At 41.7% G+C, this 27,909-nt stretch overlaps 2 protein-coding genes across 6 annotated transcripts in view; one reads left to right on the top strand and one right to left on the bottom strand.

Annotated features, from left to right (window-relative positions):
* AGBL2 (AGBL carboxypeptidase 2) overlaps positions 1–10,136 on the top strand; it is a 95,050-nt gene extending 84,914 nt beyond the window's left edge. For 3 of the 4 annotated variants that reach the window (XM_073604427.1, XM_073604425.1, XM_073604428.1), the window contains 2 exons: positions 3,012–3,131; positions 6,454–10,136. In XM_073604427.1, coding sequence (XP_073460528.1) covers positions 3,012–3,131; positions 6,454–6,485 — 152 coding nt within the window. In that variant the 3' untranslated portion in view covers positions 6,486–10,136. Of the gene's footprint in view, positions 1–3,011; positions 3,152–6,453 lie in introns of all 4 variants that reach the window. The other variant, XM_073604429.1, reaches the window with a different exon arrangement.
* Positions 10,137–11,301: 1,165 nt separating this feature from the next.
* Positions 11,302–27,909, bottom strand: part of FNBP4 (formin binding protein 4) — a 39,930-nt gene continuing 23,322 nt past the window's right edge. For both annotated transcript variants that reach the window (XM_073604430.1, XM_073604431.1), the window contains exons 10-17: positions 26,815–26,919; positions 26,070–26,203; positions 24,976–25,163; positions 19,588–19,871; positions 18,609–18,732; positions 16,623–16,879; positions 15,462–15,619; positions 11,302–14,178 (exon numbers count right to left, since the gene is read on the bottom strand). In XM_073604430.1, coding sequence (XP_073460531.1) covers positions 14,088–14,178; positions 15,462–15,619; positions 16,623–16,879; positions 18,609–18,732; positions 19,588–19,871; positions 24,976–25,163; positions 26,070–26,203; positions 26,815–26,919 — 1,341 coding nt within the window. In that variant the 3' untranslated portion in view covers positions 11,302–14,087. The remainder of the gene's footprint in view (positions 14,179–15,461; positions 15,620–16,622; positions 16,880–18,608; positions 18,733–19,587; positions 19,872–24,975; positions 25,164–26,069; positions 26,204–26,814; positions 26,920–27,909) is intronic.

Here is a 27,909-nt window from a genome sequence, read left to right as displayed (position 1 = left end):
CCATCTTAACTGGTCTGACACAAGTCGGTCCGACTTTGAAAATGTTCCCTGCACTACTTTGGTCCGACTTTGATCCTACTTCAGCCCATTGAATATCACTGAAGTCGGATCAAAGTCAGATCGCCATCTTGACTGATCCGACTTTGGCATGCGACTTGTGCTCTGATGATTTTGAATGGAAACTTCACGCTAAAGTTAAAAAAAAACAACGGCATGGGTTCCCCCTCCAAGAGCATACCAGGCCCTTTGGTCTGGTATGGATTTTAACTGGAATCCCCACTCTGAAAAAAACGGCGTGAGGTCCCCCCAAAATCCATACCAGACCCTTATCTGAGCACACAGCCTGGCAGGTCAGGAGAGGGGATGGGGACGAGCAAGCAACGCCCCTCCTGAACCATACCAAGCCGCATGCCCTCAACATGGGGGGTTGGGTGCTTCCCCCCTCACCCCAAAGCGCCTTGTCCCCATGTTGATGAGGACAAGAGTCTTTTCCTGACAGCCCTGGCTGTTGGTTTTCGGGGTCTGCGAGCGGGGAGCTTATCGGAATCTGCAAGCCCCATTTAACAAGGGGGGACCCCGAGATCCCGGCCCCCCACCCTATGTGAATAAGTGTCAAAAATAAAGCACATTACACGTGTTTTTAAAGTAATTTATTATGGCCGCTCCGTTGTCTCTTCCAATCTCTTCTCCCCTCTCCGGCTTGTCTGGGTCCTCCGCTGACGTCATCTGCCTCTGTCGATTCTTCTCCCTTCTCTGGTTCTTCTCCCCTCTCCAGTTCTTCTCCCCTCTCCTGCTCTTCTCTGCTCTCTCTCCGGTTCTTCTCCCTCTGTCCACTGTCTTCTGATGGGTCTCCTCCACTGTGTTCTTGTTCTTTTGCCCGGTCTTCTCCGCTGTGTTCTCCGTCTGTCCCGCTCTCTCCCGCTCTAATGCTGGGTGCGTGGCGTGCCCCTACTTATAATGGAATGGGTGGGGTCACCGAGTAATGTCACCCGGAGGCCCAGCCTCTTATGATGTCACCGCCCCCATCATGCCCCAGGTGGTGATGTCATAAGGCGCCCCATGCCAATATAAGTAGTGGCACACCGCGCAGCCAGCATTAGAGTGGGAGAGAGCGTTGAGTCAACATCGGAAGAAGAACAGAGGGAAAATACAGAGGAGAAGACCCAGCAAAAGAGCGAGAAGACAGCGGAGGAAACCCGGCAGAAGACAGACCCAACAATGCAGATGAGCTGAAGGAAAGCAACTTGGGCTTCCATAACACCTCAGCAGTGTCACAGGCTTATCGCCTCCATGCCGCGCTGCATTGATGCAGTATTTCATGCAAAAGGAGCCCCAACCGAGTATTACTTTTTAGTAAGCCAACATTTCTGTATTAAAAATCCTTTTTTTATTGGTCTTATGTAATATTCTAATTTTCTCAGATACTGAATTTTGGGTTTTTACTAGCTGTAAGCCATAATCATCAAAATTTAAGATTGAATTACTGAAATAAATTAACTTTTTGATGATATTCTAATTTTATGAGATGCACCTGTAGGGCTTAGAAATGGTAGTGATGGCTTTAGCACGAGTGTTGGGAGGAGAGTCCAGAGTGTATAATATCACTTCTTCCTGATGCTTCGATAAAGATGTCCCGGTTATTAGGCCTTTGTTAAAAACCACACAATCCCTGGCTTCAGTGTTACCTTATGGGAGAAAATTTACTAAAACTGGAGAGTGTAAAATCCTGGTGCAGCTCTGAATAGAAACCAGTAGGGTTGTCCCGATACCACTTTTTTAGGACCGAGTACAAGTATCGATACTTTTTTTCAAGTACTCGCCGATATCGATTACCAATACTTTTTTTTTAATGTCACGTGACAGTGGTTTTTTTTTTTTGCTTTTTTTAACAGTGCTTTCTTTTTTTTCGGGGGGGGGGTGAACGGTGTATGTGTGTGTTTTTTTTTTATTATTTACAATTTTTATTTTTTACAATATTTTTTTTATTCTTTATTGCAATATGGTTTTTTTTTTTTGTTTTTTTTTTTTAATCAGCCCTCTTGGGGGGCTTTGGTGAGATATCCGGGGTCTTAACAGACCTCTGATATCTCCCCCTTGAGACAGAGAAAGAGACTGAGGATAGAGATTCCCCAGTCCCTTTTTCTGCAGCCTCAGCTGCACTGAGAATGAATGGAGAGAAGACAGCGGCTCCTCTCCATTCATAAACTGACACATCGTAATCACAGGAGATTACAATGTTTCAGTTATGTGAATAGACAGAGTCAGCTGACTCTGTCCATTCACAAAGGAAGGAGGAGGGGAACGGCGGAACGGAGGGGACAGCGGAGAGGCACAGCAGAACGGAGGGGACAGCGGAGGGGGACAGAAAAGGAGAGGGGAACGGCGGAATGGGGGGGGACAGCGGAGGGGGACAGAGAAGGAGAGGGAACAGCGGAATGGAGGGGACAGCGGAGAGGCACAGCAGAACGGAGGGGACAGAGAAGGAGAGGGGGATAGCAGAACGGAGGGAACAGCGGAGGGGGACAGAGAAGGAGAGGGTAACGGCAGAACGGAGGGGGCATGGAGGAGGATGCAGTGACAGTCAGCGGTGACTGATCACCGCTGTATGTCACTAAAGCCGCTGAAAGCCGCTGGGGGAGAATCTTGTAACTCCCCCACGCGCCGATCACAGCTGACTTCCAGGTATCGGCGGAAGCATCGGGAGCATTTGCCCGAGTACAAGTACTTGGGCAAATGCTCGGTATCGGTGCCGATACCGATACTAGTATCGGAACAACCCTAGAAACCAGCTTATGTTTTTTTTTTTTTGTCAAAGCTTAATTGAACAAGCTAAAGTTAGAAGCTGATTGGCTACCATGCACAGCGGCACCAAATTTTGCACTCTAAAGTTTTGGTAAATCAACCCCATTGACTGCCACTTTTCTACTACAGGGAGCAAATTTAAAAAAAAGCATAATGGATTGGTTGCTATAAGCAAAAGAGATTTGATTCCTGTTTTTTTTTGTTTGTAGATTTGTTAGATAACATCTTGCCAAAACCAAAGATGCACATATCAGATTCTATGAAGTTGTTACCAAAGGTCAGGAGGTCAGATTCCCTCATCACAGCCACTGCAGAGGACACATCTGAAGGTTGGTGAAGATAAAAAAAAGTGAGTAGTTCCAGGCCAATATTACATGCTGTTTCTAATTTACGAGTCCTATTCATGGGTTGCAAAAATGTATGATTTACCACAATGTATTCTTGTGCCAATAATGTTGAATACCGCCCCAAAGTACCATAGCAGTAGTGGGCAGCAGACCACAAAGCGCATGAGCTGGGGTGTGCTGCATTTGAATAAGGGGCCATTTTTAATTTAATAATAAGGGCTGCTTTAAATTGTATGTAAAGACAATTTATTTTTTATCAGTTATGGATAGTATGGAACCCAGTGGCGGCTGGTGCTCAAAATTTTTGGTGGGACGCAAACAAACTGAAAAATTCTGAAAAGAAACCATCAATTGCAGCCACTGCGCCCATCAATTGCAGCCACTGCGCCCATCAATTGCAGCCACTGCGCCCATCAATTGCAGCCACTGCGCCCATCAATCGCAGCCACTGCGCCCATCAAATGGAGCTACTGCGCCCATCAAAAGCAGCCACTGTGCCCATCAAATGCAACCACTGTGCCCCCCCCCCCGGCAGCATTTATCCAGCATCCCCCCGCTCGCTGGTTGTCTGGCCGGCACTTACCCCATCTTGGTGGTGGGTCAGTCAGCGGGTGACGGCGGCGAGCTGTGGGACGGGCAGCGGCGAGCTGTGGGACGGGCAGCGGCGAGCTGTGAGTCAGGCATCAGCTCCTGTGTCCTCCATGATTCCGCCGTGCATCTCTTCTTTCCTCCTTCTAGGCATCCAATAGGATCGCCTGTCCTTTCAGTCAATCAGGTGACGAGTATCAGAACTGCGCTTCCTGATTGGCGGAGAGGCGATTCAGTGTTAGCAAAGCAAATATTCATTTGCTTTTCTAACACACCTAGGTTGGCTCCAAGCGCAATGCTCTGCACTCCAAGCCCACCCTATTTTGAAGCCTATTAGAGCCTCGGCTCTAATCAGGTGCTTAAAAAAAAACACCCCTGTCGCTGTAATTCACACGCCCGGCGTCCTGAAAGGGGGCTGGTGCATGAATAAGGGGTGGCCGGCGTGGCCATGGATAGATTCATGCTATGTATGAATCTATCTATTACTCATATAGTGGGCGACACCCTTAATGGATGGGCTGCCACTGGTGGGGCCCTTTGTCAGGCTTTTATTGCTGTTTGTCTCCCACTGGGGAGCTAAGCCCTCTATTTTTCTTGGTGATAATTGTTTTCTGGACAGAAAGTGTGGCGAAATCCAATATGTTTGAATTGTCTTAAGAGCAAGAGGGAAATCTTCCAATGGGAACACTTGTTCTGTGAGGACTTTATAGGATGGTAATTCAATTCAGCTTAAGGAAATTTTCTTTCATTTCCTGTTGCAATTCCAGGACTGGAATTTAAGGGAAATCTCCCCTACAGGACACACGGAGCGAAAAAAAAGTTTAAACCTCTCTCTATAGTACACCATTAAAAAAAGGAAAAAAAAAAAATTAAAAAAAAGTTTGGGCTTGACATATCTTAATGCAAAACAACACACTTGGTTAATGCAACAAAAAGTGTGAATAGGGCATTATGTTTTTCTGCCGTTTTTCAGCATTTAGGCCCCTTTCACGCTGAGGCATTTTTTAGGAGCTTTAGCGGTAAAAAAAAAGACAGCGCCTGAAAGAAGCCTCATCTGCAATCCCAATGTGAAAGCCCGAGTGCTTTCACACTGAGGCGCTGCGCTGGCAGGGCGTCAAAAGAAGTCCTGCAAGCAGCTTTTTTGCAGCGGTGAGAATACACCGCTCCTAAAGCGCCCCTTCCTGTTGAAATCAATGGGAAGCGCCTGCAAAGCGCCTTAGCAGTGGCGCTTTTAACCCTTTATTCGGCCTCTAGCGGGGGTTAAGAGCTTTGAAAAACGCTGGTAAAGCGCCACTAGTTTAAGCGGCACTTTACCAGCGTTTTTCGGACGCTGGCAGTGTGAAAGGGCTCTTAAAGGACTCAGGCTTTCACATTGGGATTGCAGATGAAGCTTCTTTCAGGGTTTTACAGGCGCTTTTTTTAACGCTAAGACGCCCCCGTGTGAAAGGGGTCTTAAGCATTTCTGGAGGGCTGGCACTCCATTGTCTCTGTGTTTATTCTTCTATTCTTTACTTTCCTAAGAATCAGTGACCCGCTAGAAGCACACAGACTGCCAGGTGCGATTTAATTTAGAGAGGAGATAAAGGCGCTCTGGTGGAGGTGGGTAGCTGGTCAGAGGATGATAGTGATGAGGTGGCACTTCTGGCAGCACTTTGGTTAGAGGAGAAGCAACTCTGAAGATATAAAAAAGGAAAAGAAAGGTGCCTCTAAGTGCAGTATGTAAAATTTAATAAAGTGTACAAAGGGTTAAAAGCATTTACAAGATCGTTGAGTGTTAAAAGACATGATAAAATCAGGAGTCCTCATCTTGTGGCATGTGTCCATCCTCAGCATGGTGGTAGAGAGCAGTGTAGAGCCGTCCAGCAGCTGTAAAGCGTTTTCATATGTGTTGGAGAGAGGAGGCAGCAGGGGAGCCTGTATTCACTGCGGGACACACAGGGCAGCCTCTCGAAATCGCTGGATCGAGAAGAAATCTTTACAAAGCAAGGGAATGCCTGGTTGTCACCAGCATCACCAGAACTAGTGTTCCCATTGAAAGATTTACCCATGGGTGCCCACTCAAAACAGGGATACAGAGATACAGACAGCAATAAAAACCTTGCAGGTGTTCTAATCCCTGTCCACTCTATCCAAAACCAAATTATCTTTTTTTTTTTTTTTTTTTAACCAAGTTCTCCATGCCTCTTAGCGGAGCCCACCTGGTAAAATTCTTGACACCTTTTCTTCGCTGCTCTGGTACACTTTAGTATGCATCTCTGCCTGGCAAAGTTACCCTTTGCAAAGAAAATATTCCAGCCAGGTCCTCTTCCTACTGCACACGCATGCTGAGCCTCCTTTAATTCCAGTGAATAAGCCATTCTCCACTGGATAGCTGGGGCCGCCCTGAGTACAGCTCATCTACAGGAATGAATGGGCGAGCGCCACGTGAGCATATTAAGAAGAGTACCCCGACGGCATGTTTACTTTGCAAAGGCTATGCAGTGATGGGCAAGGCCGCACAGTGAAGATTGTTGGTTGAAGAGGGGGGGAAGGAAAGGGCCTATCATCTCTCAGGTGTGCCGTCCTGGAAGATGATTGGGAAATAACCCTTTCCTTCATCTTGCATGGGCAAAGGGAACGGTCCCTTTAATAAAGGAAGTATTTTCCTTTAAAATGCTATTTGTTTCAATAACAAAAAATGTGAAATGTTACTAGGATGATTTTATTTTGTTTTTAGCAACATACAGTGTGATGCCAAGTCCAATATAGAGAAGCTTACAAATCCTTGGAGGACTTCTGGGCGCTAGTTCCCAAAATGAATGACTTCATCATTATTGGAGAAGGCACAGTGATACATGCCATGCTGTTACTATGTATCTAATTATGCGGCTGATCAATACTATTGGAGTTAAAGTGATTGTGTCACATGTCAATTTTTTTTTTTTTTGGCCACAAAATACCTGTATTGGATTGATATATGGTGGTGTTTGTGGGCAAAAGCTCCAAACCGAATACATTTTCAGATTACTATAAATCTGTATTTTGGGGTGAGGGGGGCTCCCAGGGTGTACAGAATGTATTGTCTATGTTTAACAATATATCATGGGACAGATTTACTAAATTAAACATGTTGGCTGTAGCAACTAATCTATATATCATTCTAGTACAGATTATCAAATAAAGGAGGAGTTTGGCTGCTACGCATAATTTTTCTTCATTCCAGACAGGCTGAAATACTGGACTTTCCTAGGAAATGCCGATTATTTATGCCTTTATGCAAAAGGTTGAAGCTGGAGGATCTAGTTAATTTTTTTCCCCACAAGTTTTTATCATCCCTGTTATGTCCCTAAAGCGGAGCTTCACCCCAAAAGGGGAAGCTCTGCTTGTTTGCACCCCCCCCCCCCCAATCGTTATAGCAAGCTACAAACATGTCTGGTCCCCCCCCAGGCTTCTGTGACAAACACAGGACCCGGAAGACATTGGGGCCATTCACAAAGAGCAGTATGACTCGCCTAAAGGCTTCTTTATTGGTATTCCTTAGTGAAGATGCTGGCGCCTGCCTTCTTCAATCGACTCAGGTGAGGATATTGCTGGATCCCTGGACAGGCAATTGTCCTTATATTAAGTCAGCAGCTATAGTATTTGTAGGTACTGACTTATTTTTTTTTTTTTTTTTTAGGGGGGTAGGGGATACTGGAGCCCCGCTTTTGGTAGATTCACCTTCTCTATTTGTCCCGATTGTATACCTGTTGGGGAGATTTCCCCTCCATTCCTGTATGGGGGTGGAAACAGTTTTGACTTCAGGTATCATGCTTCACGTTTTTTTTTTTTCTTTTCTATGAAGGAAAAAAAGGTTCACTTTAATTTTACCCTCCCATTTATCCTGGTGGTATCAATAATTTGGACTCCGCTAATACAGCACATGAGATCTGTCCTAATGTCCCACTGGGACTCCTACTATTCAGCCATGACACAGCTTCAACTGCTTCTGGCCAAAGGCAACCACTCAGGGGTTTGGAAGGGTTGCATATGTACCACTTGGTTCTGAGGCTCCAGTGAGCTGGTGGCTGTCAGTCACTGGCTCTGTAGTCTGACCCTCCAGCGCTCATGCCTACCTCAGGCACCTAGCAGCTCACTGAGAGGCTGAGCCAGCTGTTGGTCCAGGATTCTGGGTGGAAGTCAGGCTTTAACCTGCTTTTGGCTGAAAAACTGGTCACAGTACAGAAGAAGCTGCAGTCCCATGATCCATAGGAGTAGGGCCTAAACAAAAAAAGCTTTGGTCATACTTCTCCTTTAAGGCAGAACTAAACTCTCTGATCTTTTACAGCCAAGGAAGCTGCTGTTTGATCTGCAGTTGCTATAGTGCTGCACATGCAATCAGAATATCAGTCATTTGATAACTTGTCAGAGTTGCTTGTGCTCTGTCAAGCCATCATTCATAGCATGCCTTGAATGTAACAGTTTTGGGAAACCGATAAATGGACAGATGGTTGGATTTAGTTCTGCTTTAAAGCAGACCCCTCCCCCCCCCCCCCCCCCCCAAATAAAACAAGAAACCATGGTACATGTAGATCTCAAAACCTCTAAAAGACTTTAATAAAAAGGATTTATTTGGGGACTTAAGTTCTTCTAATCCCACTTCCTGGTATGTCGAGGGACTGGTGATATAGCCAGTGGCTCATAGCTGTTCCCTGGAAAGGCATTGTTACCAATTCCTTCCAGGAAGATCTCAGGAAAAAAGGCATTTTTATCCCCACAGGTGACATGTAATTTACAGAGCATGCAGAGAACAAGCATAGGCCTCATGTGTGGGCTACCAGAGCAAGCTGGCTGCCAGTTATGTTTGATTTTTTTTTTTTTTTAAATGGTGGCAGTTTGCTATCCAAAGGGGAAACAGAAAAGTGAAAATGGAGAAAGAAGCAACTAACTAATAACAACCCTATTGGTTTTGCTCTAAAGACTTTTTTTATTGTTGTAAGATTTATTAATTGGGGGGGGGGGGGTTGAAGGTCTGTTTGAAGAAACTACTTGACATTAAAATGAAAACACACCAATCAATTTAAAAGGTTGAAATGCTTTAAGTGGATGTAAACCTGAAAAAAAACATTTTTAATTAAGAACTCTACCTTGTACAGTAGAAGATGTCATGTCATCTGTGCCCAGTCTTGCCACAAAGAGTTAATCCAGCTCTGAGCAATTCTCTTATCTTTTTTCAGTTAGAACAAAAATGACACACATAAATGTGTGTCGGTTTCTTCTAGGGCTGGGGAAAAAATTTGATTCAAATCTTGGAATAGAGTTGAGAGGTCAAATTGATTAAAAATTTAAGCAAATCGAATTTTTTAGATTTTTTTTTTTCGCGCCGGTCCTGAAGAGCTGCGGGCAGGAGTTTTTAGCCAAAGCCCAAAAACTCCTGCCTGCAGCTCCCCAAGGCCGGTGCTGACACCGCGCCGGTCCTGAGGAGCTGCGGGCAGGAGTTTTTAGGTGAGGCCGTGGCTTCGGCCTAGTTCACGAGGCCGGACGCTGCGGCATAGGCCGAAGCCGCGGCATCGCCTAAAAACTCCTGCCTGCAGCTCCTCAGGACCGGCGAGGTGTAAAAAAACAAAAAAAAAAAACAACTCGATTCAAATCGTGAATAGTTTTTTTTAAGAAAATCGCAAATTTTTTTTTTTTTGAAAATCTCCCAGCCCTAGTTTCTTCCCTGTGCTGTGAGTGACAGGTAATTTCTTATCTCATGCACTAGCATCTCAGAGTTAGCACAGCTATGCCCAAATCTCCTCCCCACTACAGCCTGTGTGCGCTCGCTGCTTCTGCCCAGAACACGATGTGTCCCCTGTGCGCGTACTTCTCGTATAACAAGCGTGAGGTTCATCCTTGCGCCTGTCAGCCCAGGGGGGGTGTAGAGGTGGGCGGGAGTCTAGTGACATCACAACTTTGCCCACCGCGTGCCACAGCACAGACCTGCCTATGGATTCCCAGAGTTTTGCAGGGCTCAGTGTAGGAAAGGGGGTAACTTGTGACAGGTAGGGATATATACTTTATCATGGCAAGAGTTGATATTCATGAGTGGTGGGTTTACATCCACTTTAAGTGAAAGAACATGTGATGAAATATAACAGCTGATGTGTTCAACGCATGGAATGGTATAATTGACTAATACAGTAGAAGCAATGAGAATAGAATAAGCTACTATATGATGATTAGTTACTTCTCCCTTTCCCATTGGCTTACCCTTCTCTCCTGGGTTTTGAATGTTTTTTTTTTTTATTATATATGTTGTGTCATCCTAGACTCACTATGTCTCCAATCTAAAATACTCACATTCTGGATCTGTTTTGTATGTGCATTATCTTACTGTAAAAGATGTACCAATAAAAGCATGTGGCATTGCCTCTTGTTGTCAATGCTATTCTGACACGAGTCGCCTTTGTATAATGTTTTGTTACTTGGAGAAAAATTCTGCAATAAGAGAGACAGAAAAAGAAGAAAGGCGCCTTCCTTAGCAGCACAAACTCACCCCATACAGCTTCCAGTTTCCATCTTCAGCTCATTTATTAAACAATGAATTGGCATCACCACCTCTGTTCATCTATTAGGGAGGGGATCCTGGACCAAATGAAGCAGTTGGGGAGCTGTAATCTTTCTAATTGTGTATTGTGGCAAAAAGTGTCTGAGGTAGAAGTTTTAATCAAATTGCAGTGGTGAAAGTAAAAAAAGTAATCTACTTATAACTTTAGTGACTTGGGTCTGCTAATCACAGTGACGTGGTCCTGACGAAAAGGTTTCTTTTGCTTATGCCCATTTCATAAAATGCTGTGGCTGTATTTCCCAGTCTTATTTTAAGGGGAAAATATATTTACTATTTCAGATTTCTCAAGCATAATAAGCCCTGCCTAGGTCACCTCTCAGGTAACTTCAGTACACTTCCCCTTATATCATGGGGGTGAATAGAAAGTTTGGTGTTCTGCAGTCACACAAAGTATGTCCAGCAGCAAACAGTGGCCGCCGGTCGACCTGTCACTTTAGTGAACGGGGCAGGCAGCTAATTCCTGGTGCTACAATTGGTACTGGCCGTAATCGCTGGTGTGAATGTAGCATTACTTTTTAAAGCCGGGTTCACATATGTACGGCCACACGTTCGTGCCTCCTCACCGTTCAGGTTTAAATATTTGCCTGAATTCACACCTAAAATTGGACCCAAACACGCACAGGACTCTTTTTAAATGCAGACCGTGGCTGCCCTGGACCTGTGTGAACAGGCTCCATTGGGAGCCGGTCACACTAACCTGTCATGCCAATTGGATGTGGGGAAACCAGCTTCCAATTCCCATAGATGTGAACCTGGCCCTAATGTGGAATGCCGCTCAACAGAGACACTATAATGAGTGAGTGAGGTCAGCCTAGGATAGAAGTGTGTTACTGACAGGATCATCAGGGTAAAATTAAGCCTTAAAAGAAAACAAAAGCAGCCATCGCATCTATAGACTGGCAAGCCGCATTAGATTTTTGTATTTACATACTAAAGACCACATACAACAAACAGTGTAAAACCATGTACTCACACAAGGAATAAAAACTACCTAGATTGAAAGTAAAAATGCTTTTTTATTGGTATATACATAATTTACAACCAGTGAAAACCTGAAGAGTTTAAAATACCTTGCACCCTCTCAAAGTATGGCCAATTTTTTTTGGAGTAAAATCCAATACATACAGATTAGAATCATCTGTGGGCAGATTAAATAAAAACAAACAAACAAAAGAACACTATAATGTAAATTTTTGAAAGTGCTTTTCATCTCACGCCACCCTTTAATAAACCTGCTACAAGGTCATTCCCATCAGAGTAGAGAACCAAAGTTCCTCTTTTGAAGGGCCTACAGTAAAACTCCAGCTCTTTTATTTGGATACAGCAGACAAGGGTTAGAAGTGATTAGATTTTACAAGCTGTGTCCCCTTTGGGGGAAATTTCTCCTCACTTCCTGTTCTGACATCTGTCACCTGGACAGGAAATAAGAAGAAATCTCTCAACACAAATGCAATAAAAACATGACAGAAAATGCAACACTCCTCAAAACGGTTCTAAAGAAAGAAAAAAAAAAAAGTTCTGGGGCTTTACTGGGATTCTGCATTAGTGATCCTTTTGACAAGCTGGTCTGTGTCATAAAGTAGGACTAAATTTGCAGTAAAAATTATATGCAAACAGGCAGCTCTTTATTACAGAAAAGACATGGTATGTCTCTTCTGCAACAAGACTAACTTACATGTCCTGTTCCTAATCTTCTATGAAAGGAACACGGAGCTGCATGCTTGGCGCAGTGTGTCTTAATGAAAAATCAATCCTGTGCGCATGCATGGGAGTCATGTCATCACTGCTGACCAAGCTAAAGGCCGAAAACCCAGCACCTGGAAGAAGCCCAAGGAGAAGATCTCAGTGGTTGTTGAGGGGTCTAACAGTTGCATCGCAATAACAGAGGTGAGATCAGAACTGGGAAGGATAATTATTCTACATGAGATAACACACATAATCTGCACTAAAATGGGGCAGCTACAAATTTCTGACAGGACCAAGTGATATAACAAAAACACTGTCAATGGTACATTTACCAGACCAAAAGGGAGCAAATAGTAAATGGTCAGGGTTTTCATACACTTTAACCAGCTTTGAGGCTGCTGGGGCACTCAGAGCTGCTTGGCCTGGACAAAGGAGTCAGGCAACCCATTCATCCTACAGAAGTCCAGTGAATAGTTGTTGCACTTTATTGGTAATAGAGATGTAGATGTTCGCCAGCACACCAAGGATCATCAATTTCGTCCAAATGTTTTTTTATTCAAAGAATGATCACATCACAAAACGGTGTACTGCAATGTTTCAGAGCCACGCAGGACCCTTTCTTCAGGCATGTGATGATGGTTGTCCTGCGTGGCTGCGAAACATTGCACTATACAGTTTTGTGATGTGATCATTCCTTGAATTAAAAAAAAACAAAAACTGTTGGACGAAATTGATGATGCTTGGTGTGATGGCGAATATCTACATAGCGCATAAGTTCCAGTATCCAGGTGGCCGTGGCTACAGCACCCAATACTTTTAATGCTTATTCCAGGAACGTGTGCGATGGGAATATGGACTGTGGACTATTATTGGGAATAGAGGCACACCTCTTAAAAGTGGTCTTGTCCCCTATTCATAATGAATAGGTAAAGGAAAAAAAAATATTAAAAAAAAAAAAAAAATCACATCAAACTGCTGGCCACACACATGACAATCTTGAAAGCTTTTTATAGGAAAAAAAAATGATCTACAGCATTTTACCACAATCGTTTCCCATCATCAAGCACCCAAAACATTTTCTTTGGAAATACTGGAATGCCAATTAAAAGGCATATTCAGTTTCTACCCCAATTTTCGATCGCTTGAAATCAGGAAACGATGGACACAATGGTTGGGAGATGGATCATACATATCGATGTGACCGTTTTTTTTGTTTTCCCAGTCAAAAGCTAATGAAAAGAATACATAATTTCCACATGTATGGCTGGCAGTTGGTTTTAGCTAGTGCAGCAATATAAAGTAAATCACGCAAGCCCGCAGTTCTTGCATTTGGATATGATGTTGGACGATGGTCACCATTACACCTGAGCAGATTTTAATCTGAGGACAAATGTGAACAGCATAAAAAGGTCTGGCACTGCTTACAAATGCCGTGGCAGCACTGGGCACCTTTGTGTTTTTGCACCAAGCAGTCCGAAGTGTGAGAAAAATGATCACTCCAGAGACAGTCTGACAACGTGCAGTTTTTACCTTTTCACAGCAAAAGCAGCACTTCTCTAAATCAAAAACTATTTCTCCTACCGTGAGATGATTTGTGCCCGTGTGATATTATCCACTCTAAAAGAGGTCTACCATCACATAATTACCATCTAGTGGCTGGGTAAGAAAGGCTCAGATTGTACAAAAAAAAAAAAAAAAATATCAGAAAAGTGCCGCATGACAAAAGGGTCAACATAAAACCGCTTCACCCATTCTCATAAAGGGTCCCTTAACTGGCTCCAACTTTAGATTATAGAAGGGGATGTCTACTATGAAGGAATGTACCTCAATGTGAGGAGGATCTGGGAATAAAAGTAAATAAATACAAAATGAAATAAAACAGATTGGTTTGAGAAATATACAAAAGAAAAAAGGCAGCTTTGCATAAGAGAAGAAAAACCATCAAGGCCAGAGGGGGTGACAGCTGGTGACAAGTCGTGCCAACTCTCCGGATGACAACGCCAGTGTAGGGGAGTGGGGGCAGGGAGAAAGTTTTTTTTTTTTTTTTTACAGTAACAATTGTGAAGTAAGAAAGTATACAAGTGTACAAAAAGTGGTCACGTGCTTTTTTCCATTTTCCGCCTCTTCAATCTCTCTCGCCAGTCTGCAGGAAGGGCTTCAAAGTTGGCATTCTTTTCTGCCATGCCACTGAAATGCAGATCAAATATAAAGGATTAGGCCACAATACAATTCCGAAGGGGGGGGGGGTGAGTGAGTGTAAATGAATTTGATGATGTTACAGCAGAAACATTAACAGTATATCTGACACCAAAATATTAATGATTAGTTTTGTGTGTGGAAGGGTTGGAATCTATCATGTCTACACTGAAGAGATTCACTCCCTCAATTTGTCCCAGACAAGAAAAAGATAGAAAATCCCAAATTTTACACAGTTATCACTGGTAAATGCAGGTAACAGAAACAGGGACACCTGTTTCAGTGACAGCTATTAGGGGATTTCCTCACACTTACTGTTGTGTCTCTGAGACAGGAAATTAAGGTTAATCTCCCCAAATGGGACACAGGTTTTTTTTTTTTTCTTCTTCATTTAAAGGTTCATACATATACAAAATAGGCAGACAGACAAAGCTGCCTTAAGGACCATAACTGTAAGCCACCGGGGTATAGTAACAAGTATGAACAAGGTCAATCTATAAAAAAAAAAAAATATCAGTCTTTACTTTATTAAACACAATATCAAATGGTAAATATATGAACAGAAACCACCCACCATCACAAAAAAAAAAAAAAAAAAAAAAAAAAAAAAAGACAACGTTGTCTAAAATGAAGCAAAGGTGACGAGAGACGCTACACTCACATGTACACAACTCAATCATCCTTAATAAAGCAAAACAAATTGAAAGACTATAGGGTGGACTGTGTGTACACAAAAAAAACACCTAGAACATCTTGGCAGAATGATGCAGCAGGTACAGAGCAGTTGCATACATAGCCCACCAACATACAGAATCCAGGTCAATCAATAATCTGATTATCACATTGTGTGTCTGCCTATTTTGTATATGCATTGTGTTTTGGCAACAGAGCCCCACTTTAATAAAGTAAGTGAGTGGGTGGGTGACTGGAGGTATCCTTTTGATACCTCGTAATATGTAGGTTCCCTTTTGTTTTGTTTCTCCAATTCAAATCCTTCCATAGTAGTTTTAGCTTTAAACAAACTTTAAAGTTCAGCTGCTATGTATGACTCTTCTCAGAACACATCTGAGTATATCTAATCCTAGTATATGTTCCCTTCATATGATGCAACTGGAGTGTCCTGACTAATTAGAAGCCATGTTGTCAATCAATGCAATATAATGGAAGGGGGAGCTCAAATGCAGAATGTGAAGAGATCATTCTGTTTCGCATGAAAAGGAAAGAAAATTGGTAATGAAATGAATTCAGTGATTTCCTTAGGCCTTAATTTATACCTGCTCATCTGATGTATTTTCCACTCCTCAATACGTTTTTGGTTAAGAACACCTCGATCCTCCTCGCTGGAGCTGGAATTCTCCTCTTCGTCCAGCTCCTTCTGTATGTTCTGCCACTTCTGGACTAGAGAGGGCATCTTTACTTTACTCTTCTTAACCTACAGACAAAATCAGAGAGGATTACCAGTGAATATAAGCACATTTTATGTGACTACTTAAATTACACCAGCAGGCAAACTACAAAGATATGGTCTCTCTGCACACAGTTATTTCACATATCCTTTTTTTTACTGTTGCTTTATCAAAAAAATGAAGACTTATATGCTGGCCATTGCCAGCTCCTTCCCTCCATTGTCCATTCATAGAATACTTTCTATTTTTCGAATGGGTTCACATAATACAAAGCCTTCTAATGCCGTGTACACACGGGCGGACTTTTCGGCATCAAAGGTCCAACGGTCTTTCCGACGGACTTTTGAAAGAACGGACTTGACTACACACGATCACACCAAAGTCCGATGGATTCGTACGTGATGACGTACGACCGGACTAAAATAAGGAAGTTCATAGCCAGTAGCCAATACCTGCAATAGCGTCGGTTTTCGTCTGTCGTACTAGCATACAGAGGAGCGGATTTTTCAACCGGACTCGAGTCCGTCGGAAAGATTTAAAACATGTTCCAAATCTAAAGTCCGTCTGATTTTCCACCCAAAAAGTCCGCTGCAGGTCCGATGAAGCCCACACACGGTTGGATTGTCCGACGGATTTGTCCCGTCGGACCAGTCTGGTCGAAAAGTCCACCCATGTGTACACGGCATAAGAATTAGGCAAGAGGAGAGGAGGGGGGAGGCAGGGCAGCTGCAAACGGCTCTGTAGCTGGTCCATAGGAGACCTAAACCAGCATTAGAGCACCAGAAGGTTGGTGAAAGGAGCTAAGAAACCTCAACAATGGGACACAGAGAGGGGTTTTTAACAATTCCCTATTTTATCTAAAACAAAAAAACGGGAAAAAAAAGTATTTACATATAGTTAATGAAAAGTTCACCATTACCTCAAATTCAATAATGAATCAAAATAAATAAGGAACTCTGGCAGCTTTACACAGGATATACCTTACCACTACCATAAAGCAATTCTTGAACAAAGCAAGATAAACAATACCTTCATTTTTTTAGTCTTTTTCAGCTTCTCTGTTGCTTGTGGTTTGCTTGGAGGTGGGTGGGCTTGTGGGGGTGGGGCCTGTTGCTCTGGCACTGGAGGAGTTGGTATGTTTGCATGTGACATCACAAGTGGTATAGGTGGCACCATAGTATTGCTTGGAATAGTATATTCCAAACTAGTCATCACCATAGATGCAGGGACTTGGAGTGGAAGCCCCATATAACTGGATGCAACATTCATGGCAGTTATGGCAGGACCTGATGAAACAATGCACAGAAATGTCATCAAAGTTGCTCACAAGCTAAAAACCAATCACACTACAGATGACCGTAAACAAACGGGTGGCTTCAGTAACCAAAACTGCAGTGTTTATCCTCATGACACATCACAGGAAGCACCTCCATGGTTAACAGAGGACAGAATTAAAATTAGACTTGAGAAACTTAACATTAATAAATCATCGGGACAATATGGCTTGCATCCGAAGGTACTTAGGGAACTCAGTCAAGTGATTGCGAGACCGTTGTTCCTAATTTTTACAGGCAGTCTACTGACTGGAATGGTACCAGATGATTGGAAAAAAGCCAATGTAGCACCAATATTTAAAAAGGGCCCAAAATACATCCCTGGGAATTACAGACCAGTTAGCCTAACATCAATAGTATGTAAACTCTTGGAGGGGATGAAAAGGGACTATACACAAGATTTTAGTAGAGAACGGTATCATTAGCAGTAATCAGCATGGATTCATGAAGAATCGTTCTTGCCAAACCAATCTACTAACGTTCTATGAGGAGGTGGGTTGCCATCTAGATAAAGGAAGGCCCGTGTAGACGTGGTGTATCTGGATTTTGCAAAAGCATTTGACACAGTTCCCCATAAATGTTTACTGTACAAAATAAGGTCAGTTGGCATGGACCATAGGGCGAGTACATGGATTGAAAACTGGCTACAAGGGCGAGTTCAGAGGGTGGTGATAAATGGGGAGTACTCAGAATGGTCAGGGGTGGGTAGTGGGGTTCCCCAGGGTTCTGTGCTGGGACCAATCCTATTTAATTTGTTCATAAACGACCTGGAGGATGGGGTAAACAGTTCAATCTCTGTATTTGCGGATGATACTAAGCTAAGCAGGGCAATAACTTCTCCGCAGGATGTGGAAACCTTGCAAGAAGATCTGAACAAATTAATGGGGTGGGCAACTACATGGCAAATGAGGTTCAATGTAGAAAAATATAAAATAATGCATTTGGGTGGCAAAAATATGAATGCAATCTATACACTGGGGGGAGAACCTCTGGAGGTACTTAAGATGGAAAAGGATGCATGCAATGCCAAGCTGCTGCTAACAAAGCAAACAGAATATTGCCATGCATTAAAAAGGGGATCAACTCCAGAGATAAAACGATAATTCTCCCACTCTACAAGACTCTGTCCTGGCTGCACCTGGAGTATGCAGTCCACTTCTGGGCACCAGTCCTCAGGAAGGTTGTACTGGAAATAGAGCGAGTACAAAGAAGGGCAACAAAGCTAATAAAGGGTCTGGAGGATATTAGTTATGAGGAAAGGTTGCGAGCACTGAACTTATTCTCTCTGGAGAAGAGACGCTTGAGAGGGGATAAGATTTCAATATACAAATACCGTACTGGTGACCCCACAATAGGAATAAAACTTTTTTGCAGAAAAGAGTTTAACAAGACTCGTGGCCACTCATTAAAATTAGAAGAAAAAAGGTTTAACCTTAAGCTACGTAGAGGGTTCTTTACTGTAAGAGTGGCAAGGATGTGGAATTCCCTTCCACAGGCGGTGGTCTCAGTGGGGAGCATCAATAGCTTCAAGAAACTATTAGATGAGCACCTGAATGACCGCAACATACAGGGATATACAATGTAATACTAACACATAAACACACATAGGTTGGACTTGATGGACTTGTGTCTTTTTTCAACCTCACCTACTATATGTAACTATATGTAACTAAATCCTGACCTGCAGGGATAGCCTGCTGAGTGTAGAGCACAGGACAACTTCCTATTGTCACGGTTTGTTCCGAAAACATATCTGTAGCTTTCCTCTTTGAAGCCTTTCCAGATGCAGCCTGTTCATTTTTCACCTGAAATTACAAAAACAAGTAAATTATTTCATAGGCCACACACACACACATCTCAAGTTGTGCTCTGACTGCAGCCAAGCCCCACCCCTGCTGTTTAACAATTCAATGCCAGGGACCCTACTGACCTTAAAATATAAACTAAAAGGCAAAACCTTTTTTTTCCAGTTTTGGATAGAGGGATTAGAACACCTGTCAGTTTTTATTGCGGTCTGAGCCCCTGTTAGGGAGATTCACCCTATTTCTCCTGTTTACAATTATCATTGAAAGTAAAAGAAAATCCCAAATTTTGGGTTGTCCCCAGAAAATAGAGGGGAAATCCTCCAATGAGGACACTCATTCTGGTGACTTGGGCGTCACCACCAAGAGATTACCTTAATTTGCAGGGATTTCCTCACATCCTGTTTTGGCTATAGGACAGGAAGCAAATGGAAAAAGGGAAATCTCCCCAATGGGACAAAGATGGCAAAAATAAACAGAACAGAGGTTAAAACCCTCCACTAACCAAAATGAAAAAAATGTTTTGCTTATAGTTCTACCTTAACGAGGAACTAAATTATGGAAGCAGTACTCAAAAAAGGCAGCTAAAGGACTGGTCACCATTATTTCCTGTAATTTCCCTTCAGCCAATTTGTCCCCATCACTGATTTTTTTATGCCTTGTTCTGCACTGTGTCTCTGCATGACTGTGCAGCACAGAAGTGACACGTACAAATCTCCTGAGACTAGCAGTCAGAGAAAGCAGTGCCTTTGATCTCACACTGCAGATATACAACTATGAGGATGTAAAAAATTGAGCCATCATTACTGGCACAAGGCCTTATATTGTAATCTAGTCTTTTACAGTGTGTGTCCTCACCTTAGAGGCGGGAATCTCAGTGTTGGCAGAAGTCACAACTATGTTCTCCATTCCTGGGACTGGTGGCTCAACATTGTCATCATCTTCCATTTCAACCTCCTCTATTTCTTCTTCCTCCATGGGAGGTGGTGGTGGGGGAGGGGAGTCAGGAGGGGGAGGGGGTGGGGATTCGGGAGGGGGTGGGGGTGGGGGTAGAGGAACTTCTAAAGGCAGTGGGGGCTGCTGAACGTAGTTCCAGTTCTGACCAACTGGTGCACTGGGTAAGGTTTTAGCCAAGGTAGAATCTGGAAAAGAGAACAATGAATGTTATGAATACATAAAACATGCATCATGCCAGGTGGTGGATTGAACGTTCGTGAATCACTCATTCACTCCATACTCACTGCACCCTGCTCCTTGGCCAACTTCTCAGGTGGCCCTGAAATGCTTTTATACTCACCTGGATATTGGCACACATATACCTTCCAAACAGTCTGTGCTCAGTCCTCAAAATCTACAATCCCATGACTCCTGCTAGACAATGTCCTGATTTTTCGCCAGATCTTTGTTTTTTTGTGGTTTTTTTTTTTTTTTTAGAGAATAATGAGCACACCCCATGGTGTGACAATTTAGTAATCAGGGTTTGTTTCAAACCCGAACGTAAATACTGCTTTGATCATCTGATGACCTACTCCCCTGAGTCAACCAGCTTTCTGAAAGAGTGAAGACAGACAGCTTTGTTTGCCTCTCAGGCACACCATTGAGACATCTTATATCTGCCATCTACATGACCTATCATCTTCACACAAACAATGGAAAATACTGTAAAACACGGAGAACGAAGCCGGGGGTTGGGAATGCATACATAACGTCATAATGTCATACACAAGGCCTCCCTAAATATTTTTATCCAAGAAAATGGCTAAAAACAATATACTCATTTGTATAGAATGTCCGCCTTTTCTCCTTCATAAATCCTACTCTTTAAGTGCCAAAACACTGCTGGTGTTGTTTAGTGGAAGAAGGTAAATGTCCCATGATTCAACCATACTGGCAAAGTGTGCATCAGATCATTGAAAAAGTCACCATTTATTCCCAATACCTGCTGCATCATACAGCCATACCCGACAAGCACTATTGGAAATCCCTGGACATGGTAAATGCAGTCATAATTCGTGTTCTCACACACTGGAAGAAAACTTTAATACCTTCCTTGAAAGAGTGGTTCAATAGGTTAGAGTTGCAGAAGTTGATTTACACAAGACAAAACGTATCATCAAGAACTGAGCATGTTAGCCTTGCTTCAAATCGAAGCCCGATTATGCTATTATGTCCCAATTAGAGAAGACAACTGGTGACGTGAGAACTCTGGCAGACTGGAGAAGCTTTTTCCCCCCCATTCATACTCTCTTCTCTGCCTTTTTTTTTTTTCTTTTTCCTCCATTCCCCCCCCTCTCAATGACATATCAGTATTTTGCATTTCTCTGTGATACGCTATATAAGCCTGTACGTGCAATTTTTAATTATTTTCTTTTAACCTGTATTGTGCCTTTAAAAATGTTTGAAAAACCATTAAGGGGGGGCGATATGCAGCATTCAGTATATTAGTCCTCTTAATCTTCAAACCGGTTGCATCCAAATGTTTGAAAAATTTAGCTAATCAGTTCATGATTATGTAACCTATACAGTGATGTGTAAAAGTATTTGATCCCCTGCTGATTTTGTACGTTTGCCCACTGACAAAAAAAACGAGCAGTCTAATTTTAATGGTAGTTTTATTTTAACAGTGAGAGACATAATAACAAAAATATCCAGAAAAACGCATTTCAAAAAAAGTTATAAATTGATTTGCATTTTAATGACTGAAATAAGCATTTGACCGCTTCACAAAACATGACTTGGTGGCAATACCCTTGTTGGCAATCACAGAGGTCAGACCTTTATTGTAGTTGGCCACCAGGTTTGCACACATCTCAGGAGGGATTTTGTCCCACTCCTCTTTGCAGATTCCTCTCCAATCTCATTAAGGTTTCTAGGCTGACGTTTGGCAACTCAAACCTTCAGGTACCTCCACATATTTTCTATGGGATTAAGGTCTGGAGACTTGCTAGGCCAGTCCAGGACCTTAATGTCCTTTTTGAGCCACTCCTTTGTTGCCATAGCCATGTGTTTTGGGTCATTGTCATGCTAGAATACCCATCCATTCCAGACCCATTTTCAATGCCCTGGCTAAGGGAAGGAGGTTCTCACCCAAGATTTGATGGTACATGGCTCCGTCCATCATCCCTTTGATGCGGTGCAGTTGTCCTGTCCTCTTATCTTAGCAGAAAAACACCCCGATGCATAATGCTTCCACCTCCATGTTTGATGGTGGGGATGGTGTTCTTGGGGTCATAGGCAACATTCTTCCTCCAAACACAGCGAGTTGAGTTGATGCCAAAGAGCTCGATTTTGGTCTCACCTGACCACAACACTTTCACCCAGTTCTCCTCTGAATCATTCAGATGTTCATGAGCAAACTTCAGACGGGCCTGTACATGTGCTTTCTTGAGCAGGGGGACCTTGCGAGCAGTGCAGGATTTCAATCCTTCATGGTGTAGTGCGTTACCAATTGTTTTCTTGGTGACCATGATCCCAGCTGCCTTGAGATCATTGACAAGATTCTCCCGTGTGGTTCTGGGCTGATTCCTCACCATTCTCATGATCATTGAAACTCCACAAGGTGAGATCTCGCATGGAGCCCCAGACCGAGGGCAATTGACAGTTAATTTGTGTTTCTTCCATTTGCAAATAACCACACCAACTGTTGTCACCCTCTCACCAAGCTGCTTGGCGATGGTCTTGTAGCCCATTCCAGCCTTGTGTAGATCTACAATCTTATCCCTGACATTCTTGGACAGCTCATTGGTCTTGGCCATGGTGGAGAGATTGGAATCTGATTGACTGTTTCTGTGGACAGGTGTCTTTTATACAGTTAAAGAGCGGAGATTAGGAGCACACTCAGCTTGTTATCTGTATAGAAGGAGACAGAAATCTTGCCGATAGGGAATCAAAATACTTATTTCACTCATTAAAATGCAAATGAATTTATAACTTTTTTGAAATGTGTTTTTCTGGATTTTTTTGTTGTTATTCTGTCTCTCACTGTTAAAATAAACCTACCATTATAATATAGACTGATCATTTTTTTGTCAGCGGGCAAATGTACAAAATCAGCAGGGGATCAAATACTTTTTTCCCCTCGCTGTATACTTCATGGCTTATAGCAGTGGTTCTCAACCTCAGTCCTCAAGTAACCCCAACAGGCCATGTCAGGGGAACTTCCCTTAGATAAAATAGCTCTTATCAATACCATGTCATTGATATTGATTTAAAGCAGCTGTGCAAAAGTAAAGGAAAAACGTGAAAACATGGCCCGTTGGGGGGTACTTGAGGACCGAGGTTGAGAACCACTGGCTTATAGGACTGCTGTTGCCTTATCATAACCTTCACCTCCCTTTACTCTCCTACTGTACTGTGTATTGGCATATCTGAAAAGCATCAAAAGCCAAGTAAAGCAGACAGAAGACCAGAATCTCATTTAATCCCGTTTAGGGCTGAAACAACTAATCGATTAATCGACAACCAATCGATTATGAAATTAATCGATTACTATTTTCATAATCGATTAATCGGACAGTAACATAATGGGGTTAAAAAAAAAAAAAACTAAAATGAGCCCTTTATAGCACAAAAAGAGCAAATAATTGTTGCTGTAAAAATATTACTTTCACAGTTCTACAGTAAAAAAATGAACCCCTTACAGTAGTGATTATCTAAAGGGCTAATTTTAGTTTTTTTTTAACCCCATTATATTACTAAACGTCTTAGACCTGCTTCACACCTATGTGTTTTTGGTGCTTTTTGCAGAAACGCACTACAGTTCATTTACATGGCTTCCTATGGGACACGTTCACATCTATGCTTTTTTCAGCCGCTGCGTATTTGGAAAGGGTCAGGGACTTTTTTTTTTTTTTTCTTAACGCAAACCAGTGCTTTTTTGGTTCAATATACTTAAATGGAGAAGCTGCTAAAAAGCACGTAATGCGTTTTTGCAGCAATTTGTGTTTTTAAATTTGCCCAACAACAAATTGTCCAAAAAAAATGCAAAAACGCAAATCGCAGCAAAATCATGTGTGCAAAAATCAAAACGCACAGCAAAAAGCACTGCAGAAACGGATCAAAACCAAACTGCATAGGTGTGTACCGAGCCTTATGCTGGCCACACCGATCAATTTTCAGATGAGAATATTCAGACGAAAAATCTTTGTACATTCGCTGAATGAAAAAAATCGATCTCTGAGTCTGATGATATTTACCAGATTCACCCTTTAATAGTATATCTCCTCTAATAGTATATACAGTATATCTCTTCTAATTGTATATACAGTATATCTCCTCTGTCTTATTCTCAGAGTGGATTAGAGCTTTTGCTCCCTAACCATGAAGTTGGTAATTTATATTTACCACTGCATTGAGATATTTAGGAATACATTTCCTTTTTTTTTTTTAAACTTTACATATTAAACTAAATTATACACCACAGTTTTTTTTAAGGTTATTAACCGAATAATCGAAACAATAATCGGCCAACTAATCGATTATGAAAATAATCGTTAGTTGCAGCCCTAATCCCGTTACGTATATCTCATACTGGCTATTAAATGCATATTATACAAGTCCCTGAATTCTATATTAGCTTCCCAGCAGCACTCAGACTGTAAGAGGGAAAGGCAGCACTGCGAGCCAGTTAGGGCTCTATTGCATTTGCTGTGCTGTCAGACTAACTCTAGGAGTTTGCAGACAGAAGGAAAATGAAGAGTGATAGTCACATCAGTGCAATGATGCTAGTTCCTTGTCAAATCAGCAGACTGATGATCATAAAGTGAAATCTTGCTACTCCTGTCTGGAAAGGGGTGCTTGAATCCCAAGACTGGCTAAACAGAATCTGAAAGCCTTTTGCAATGACAGTTCACATATGAATTACAGCTGTCTTTTCAGATACTGGCCTGGAGTTCAATTTTATATGACAATTGTACCTTTGGTATTTAGTAGCTAAACTACAAATCATCAAGGTAAAAAGAAGGTAAAATATGCCCCTGCAATTCTAGGGAAAGCAATCCTGGGAAAGTTTGTGAACCAACATTACAGGATGAGTTATATACTGTACTGGCAAATCTGTACATTTTTTTTTTTGGAATGTTGCAATTCCATAGGTTTATGTTACAAATGTTATGGAGAAAAAAAATAAAATAAAAATAATGAACACAAGTCAATGTAAATAAAAAAAATAAAATAAAATGGTATACCCTTTGATATCAACATCAAAACATAAGCTCTCTGTAAAGCAACATTTTCTATTCAAGTTACCTGGGATACTTGTTGGTGGCTCAGGAGGAAGAGCCAATGCACATTCAACCTTGTCCTTTTCAGCCAATTTAGAGGCTGCTTGTATTTTATTTTGGGGTGCAGACCCCTCCTCTTCCTCATCCACATCAGGAAACTCCCACTGTGACTCTGCCGAGATGTCGTTAACATAGAAATATCGCCTATGATTCCTGAATCACAAAAAAAGAGACAAAAATCTGTAAATATTCACCCCTCGGATATTCGCCCAATAAGGTCCACACTCCTAAAGCTGGAATCAGCCAACAGGAGGGAACCTGACAAAAATGATCTCAACTTTGAAAGAAAAATGCCATCCTAAGATGGACTGGCATCGGTTTGCAGAGCATCTTTATGCAACTCTGAACACAGATCAAATTAAGATAACAAATTGCTTAAATGCTTAATACAGCTGGGGATGGTTGACACCACCATTCTGGTAATAAGTTCAAATATGATATCCACGGGATTAAAATATGTGTATACTTTTTGAGAGCTGAAAGATAAGAGAGCAAAGATCTTCAATTAAAAGCACAATGTACAGAAAAAAAAAAAAAAAAAAAAAAAAACTTAAAAAAAAGAAGAATTAAAAAAAAAAACCACAAGTATAAAAAAGAAATAATTTTGGTCTGACCTGCATCACGGGATGTATCTTGTTCTTCGCTGTCACCTTTGGGGCCACGAAGCTTGTCGGAACTTCACTGGTGTAAGATGGGAAAGGATAGGGATCCGGATCCTGAAATGGTCACAAAGCTTGCGCATGCGCATCCCCCTGTCCCTGCCCCATCAGCGCACTTGGCACTGAGAGTGAGTTCTACCCAACCTTTTTTTTTTTTATTTTTTTTTAGTCCTCTCAGGAAAGAGCTTTACATGGACAATATGCATACACAGCTATGAAAAAAACTTAAGTTTCTCCAATGTGCAGGCCCAAGTGCTCACTGTGCTCCAGGGATCTGCCCACCCAGAACCTAAAGTGCGGCCGTGTTCAGTCTCCAGACAGATGAGGTCACGAGGTCAGGTGGTGATGTCACAAGTCATGTTTTGAGATGTGAAAGGTGAAAATTGGGGAAGATTCGTACCTGTCCCAGTGGCAGGCCCAGCCTTTAGGGGTGGCGTTAATTTCATACTGTTTTATTTGTTCAGATGCGTCTTGCAATTTACGTTTCAGATAGATTCCGCTGAGCGCTCCTTCCCTCCAATCTGAGATTCGAGTCTGTTGGCGATACCAAAGAAATAAATGCAGCTGTGAGATTTCAGCAAATTGGCTTAGGGTTCAATACACTTCCAAATTACAGTCTGGGATTTTCCTCTCTAGTGTGCCAGCCTCCTCCTACCCACATTTTCTGTAAATCCCAGTTATAGTGGAAACTTTTTTTCTCCTTTTCACCCCCAAAAAAGGCCAATTTCCCCAGGTTTTTCACATGGATTGGAAGTTAACTTGCAATGCAGCCTTTTGGTAACCACTTTTACTAAAACATAGGGGTTGATTTACTAATGGCAAATAGACTGTGCACTCTGCAAGTGCAGTCGCTTCACAGCTTAGTAAGGCCCCTTTCACACGGGAGGATAGAATTGTGCTTTTAGCTGCGAACAGATGAAGTTATCTACCGCACCTAAATGCACACAATGCTTTTCTATGGCCCCATTCACAATCACGTGCAAGCAAAAATTCAGTTTTTTTTCATTCTTTGTAAAGTGATACTAAACACTGGATCAACTGCACAAGCAGAGTGAAATTGTACTTGCAAAAGTGCACTGTCTTATTTGCCTTTAGTAAGTCAACCCCATAACCCCAACACTGGACAAGAATGAACAAATACTCACCTCAGTCTGAAACAGCAGCACATGGAAGTTGGACACAGATTGCCTGTTTATGCCCAAAAACTCCAGTTTACTGATGAGATTATTAGCCAGCTCTCCAATCTGGAACTGCAAAAAAATATTAAAATAATAATAATAATAATAATAATAATAATAATAATAATAATAGTAGTAATAATGTGTTAGTTTGTAACAATTCAGTGAGTTTGTTAAACATAAACCCTATACTCCGTACAAGCAAGCCAAATACAAAAAAAGTGTCAACGAGAACCAGAGCAAATCACGCTCACATCCAATATTTCTGGTGTTGCACATTTACTCTAAACCCCCATTCACATCTGAGCGATTATCTGCTTGAAGCTCAAAAACGCTGGAGAAAAAAAAAAAATCAATTATTCTCTACGGAGAGGGCTCACATCTCCACTCAAAGTCGCCTGAAGCTCAAAGTTCTTTTTTTGTCACTAGAATCGGGCAGATTTATGAGTTTTGGGCGCATTTGTATTTCCATATAAATAAATGGAGACACACCATTCGTGCATTTCTGCGCATGTTTTTGCGTGATTTTCTGCTCAAATGAAAAAACAGTAAAAAAAAAAAAAAATAGTAATATATGAAAAAATAAATGTAAAATACACAAATAACTAAACATCATAAAGAAGTAAAAATGCAATAATTAACCTATAACTTTAAAAAATATTAAATACATTATAATAATAAACAACACACAAACTCGAACAAAAAAAATACATTAATATTTTTGCGTTAGGGTGTTTATTTATATTTTTATTTTTTAATGGGTAAAAGTTAAAATTAAAGGGTTAATTATTTATTGTTACTTAGTATTTATTGAATTTATGATTCTTGTGTATTTTACACTTTATTATTTGTATAATAATAATAAATAAAAATTAAAAAAAAAAAAAAAAAAAAAATGAAATAACCCTAACCCCAACTGAACTCGAACCCCTTACGCAAACAAAAAAAACATAATAAAATGAAGAGTAATAAAAGAAGAAATAAAAGCTAATAGAAAAGCTAAAAAAGCTGAAATACCTAGCAACAAATGATGCAACAGATAATAGTTTTCTGTATTGGCTA

This window comes from Aquarana catesbeiana, linkage group LG11 (genome assembly GCF_042186555.1).
Source record: "Aquarana catesbeiana isolate 2022-GZ linkage group LG11, ASM4218655v1, whole genome shotgun sequence".
NCBI lineage: Eukaryota > Metazoa > Chordata > Amphibia > Anura > Ranidae > Aquarana > Aquarana catesbeiana.
Note: the sequence above shows the minus strand (reverse complement) of the source record. Positions and strands in the feature narration are given on the sequence as shown.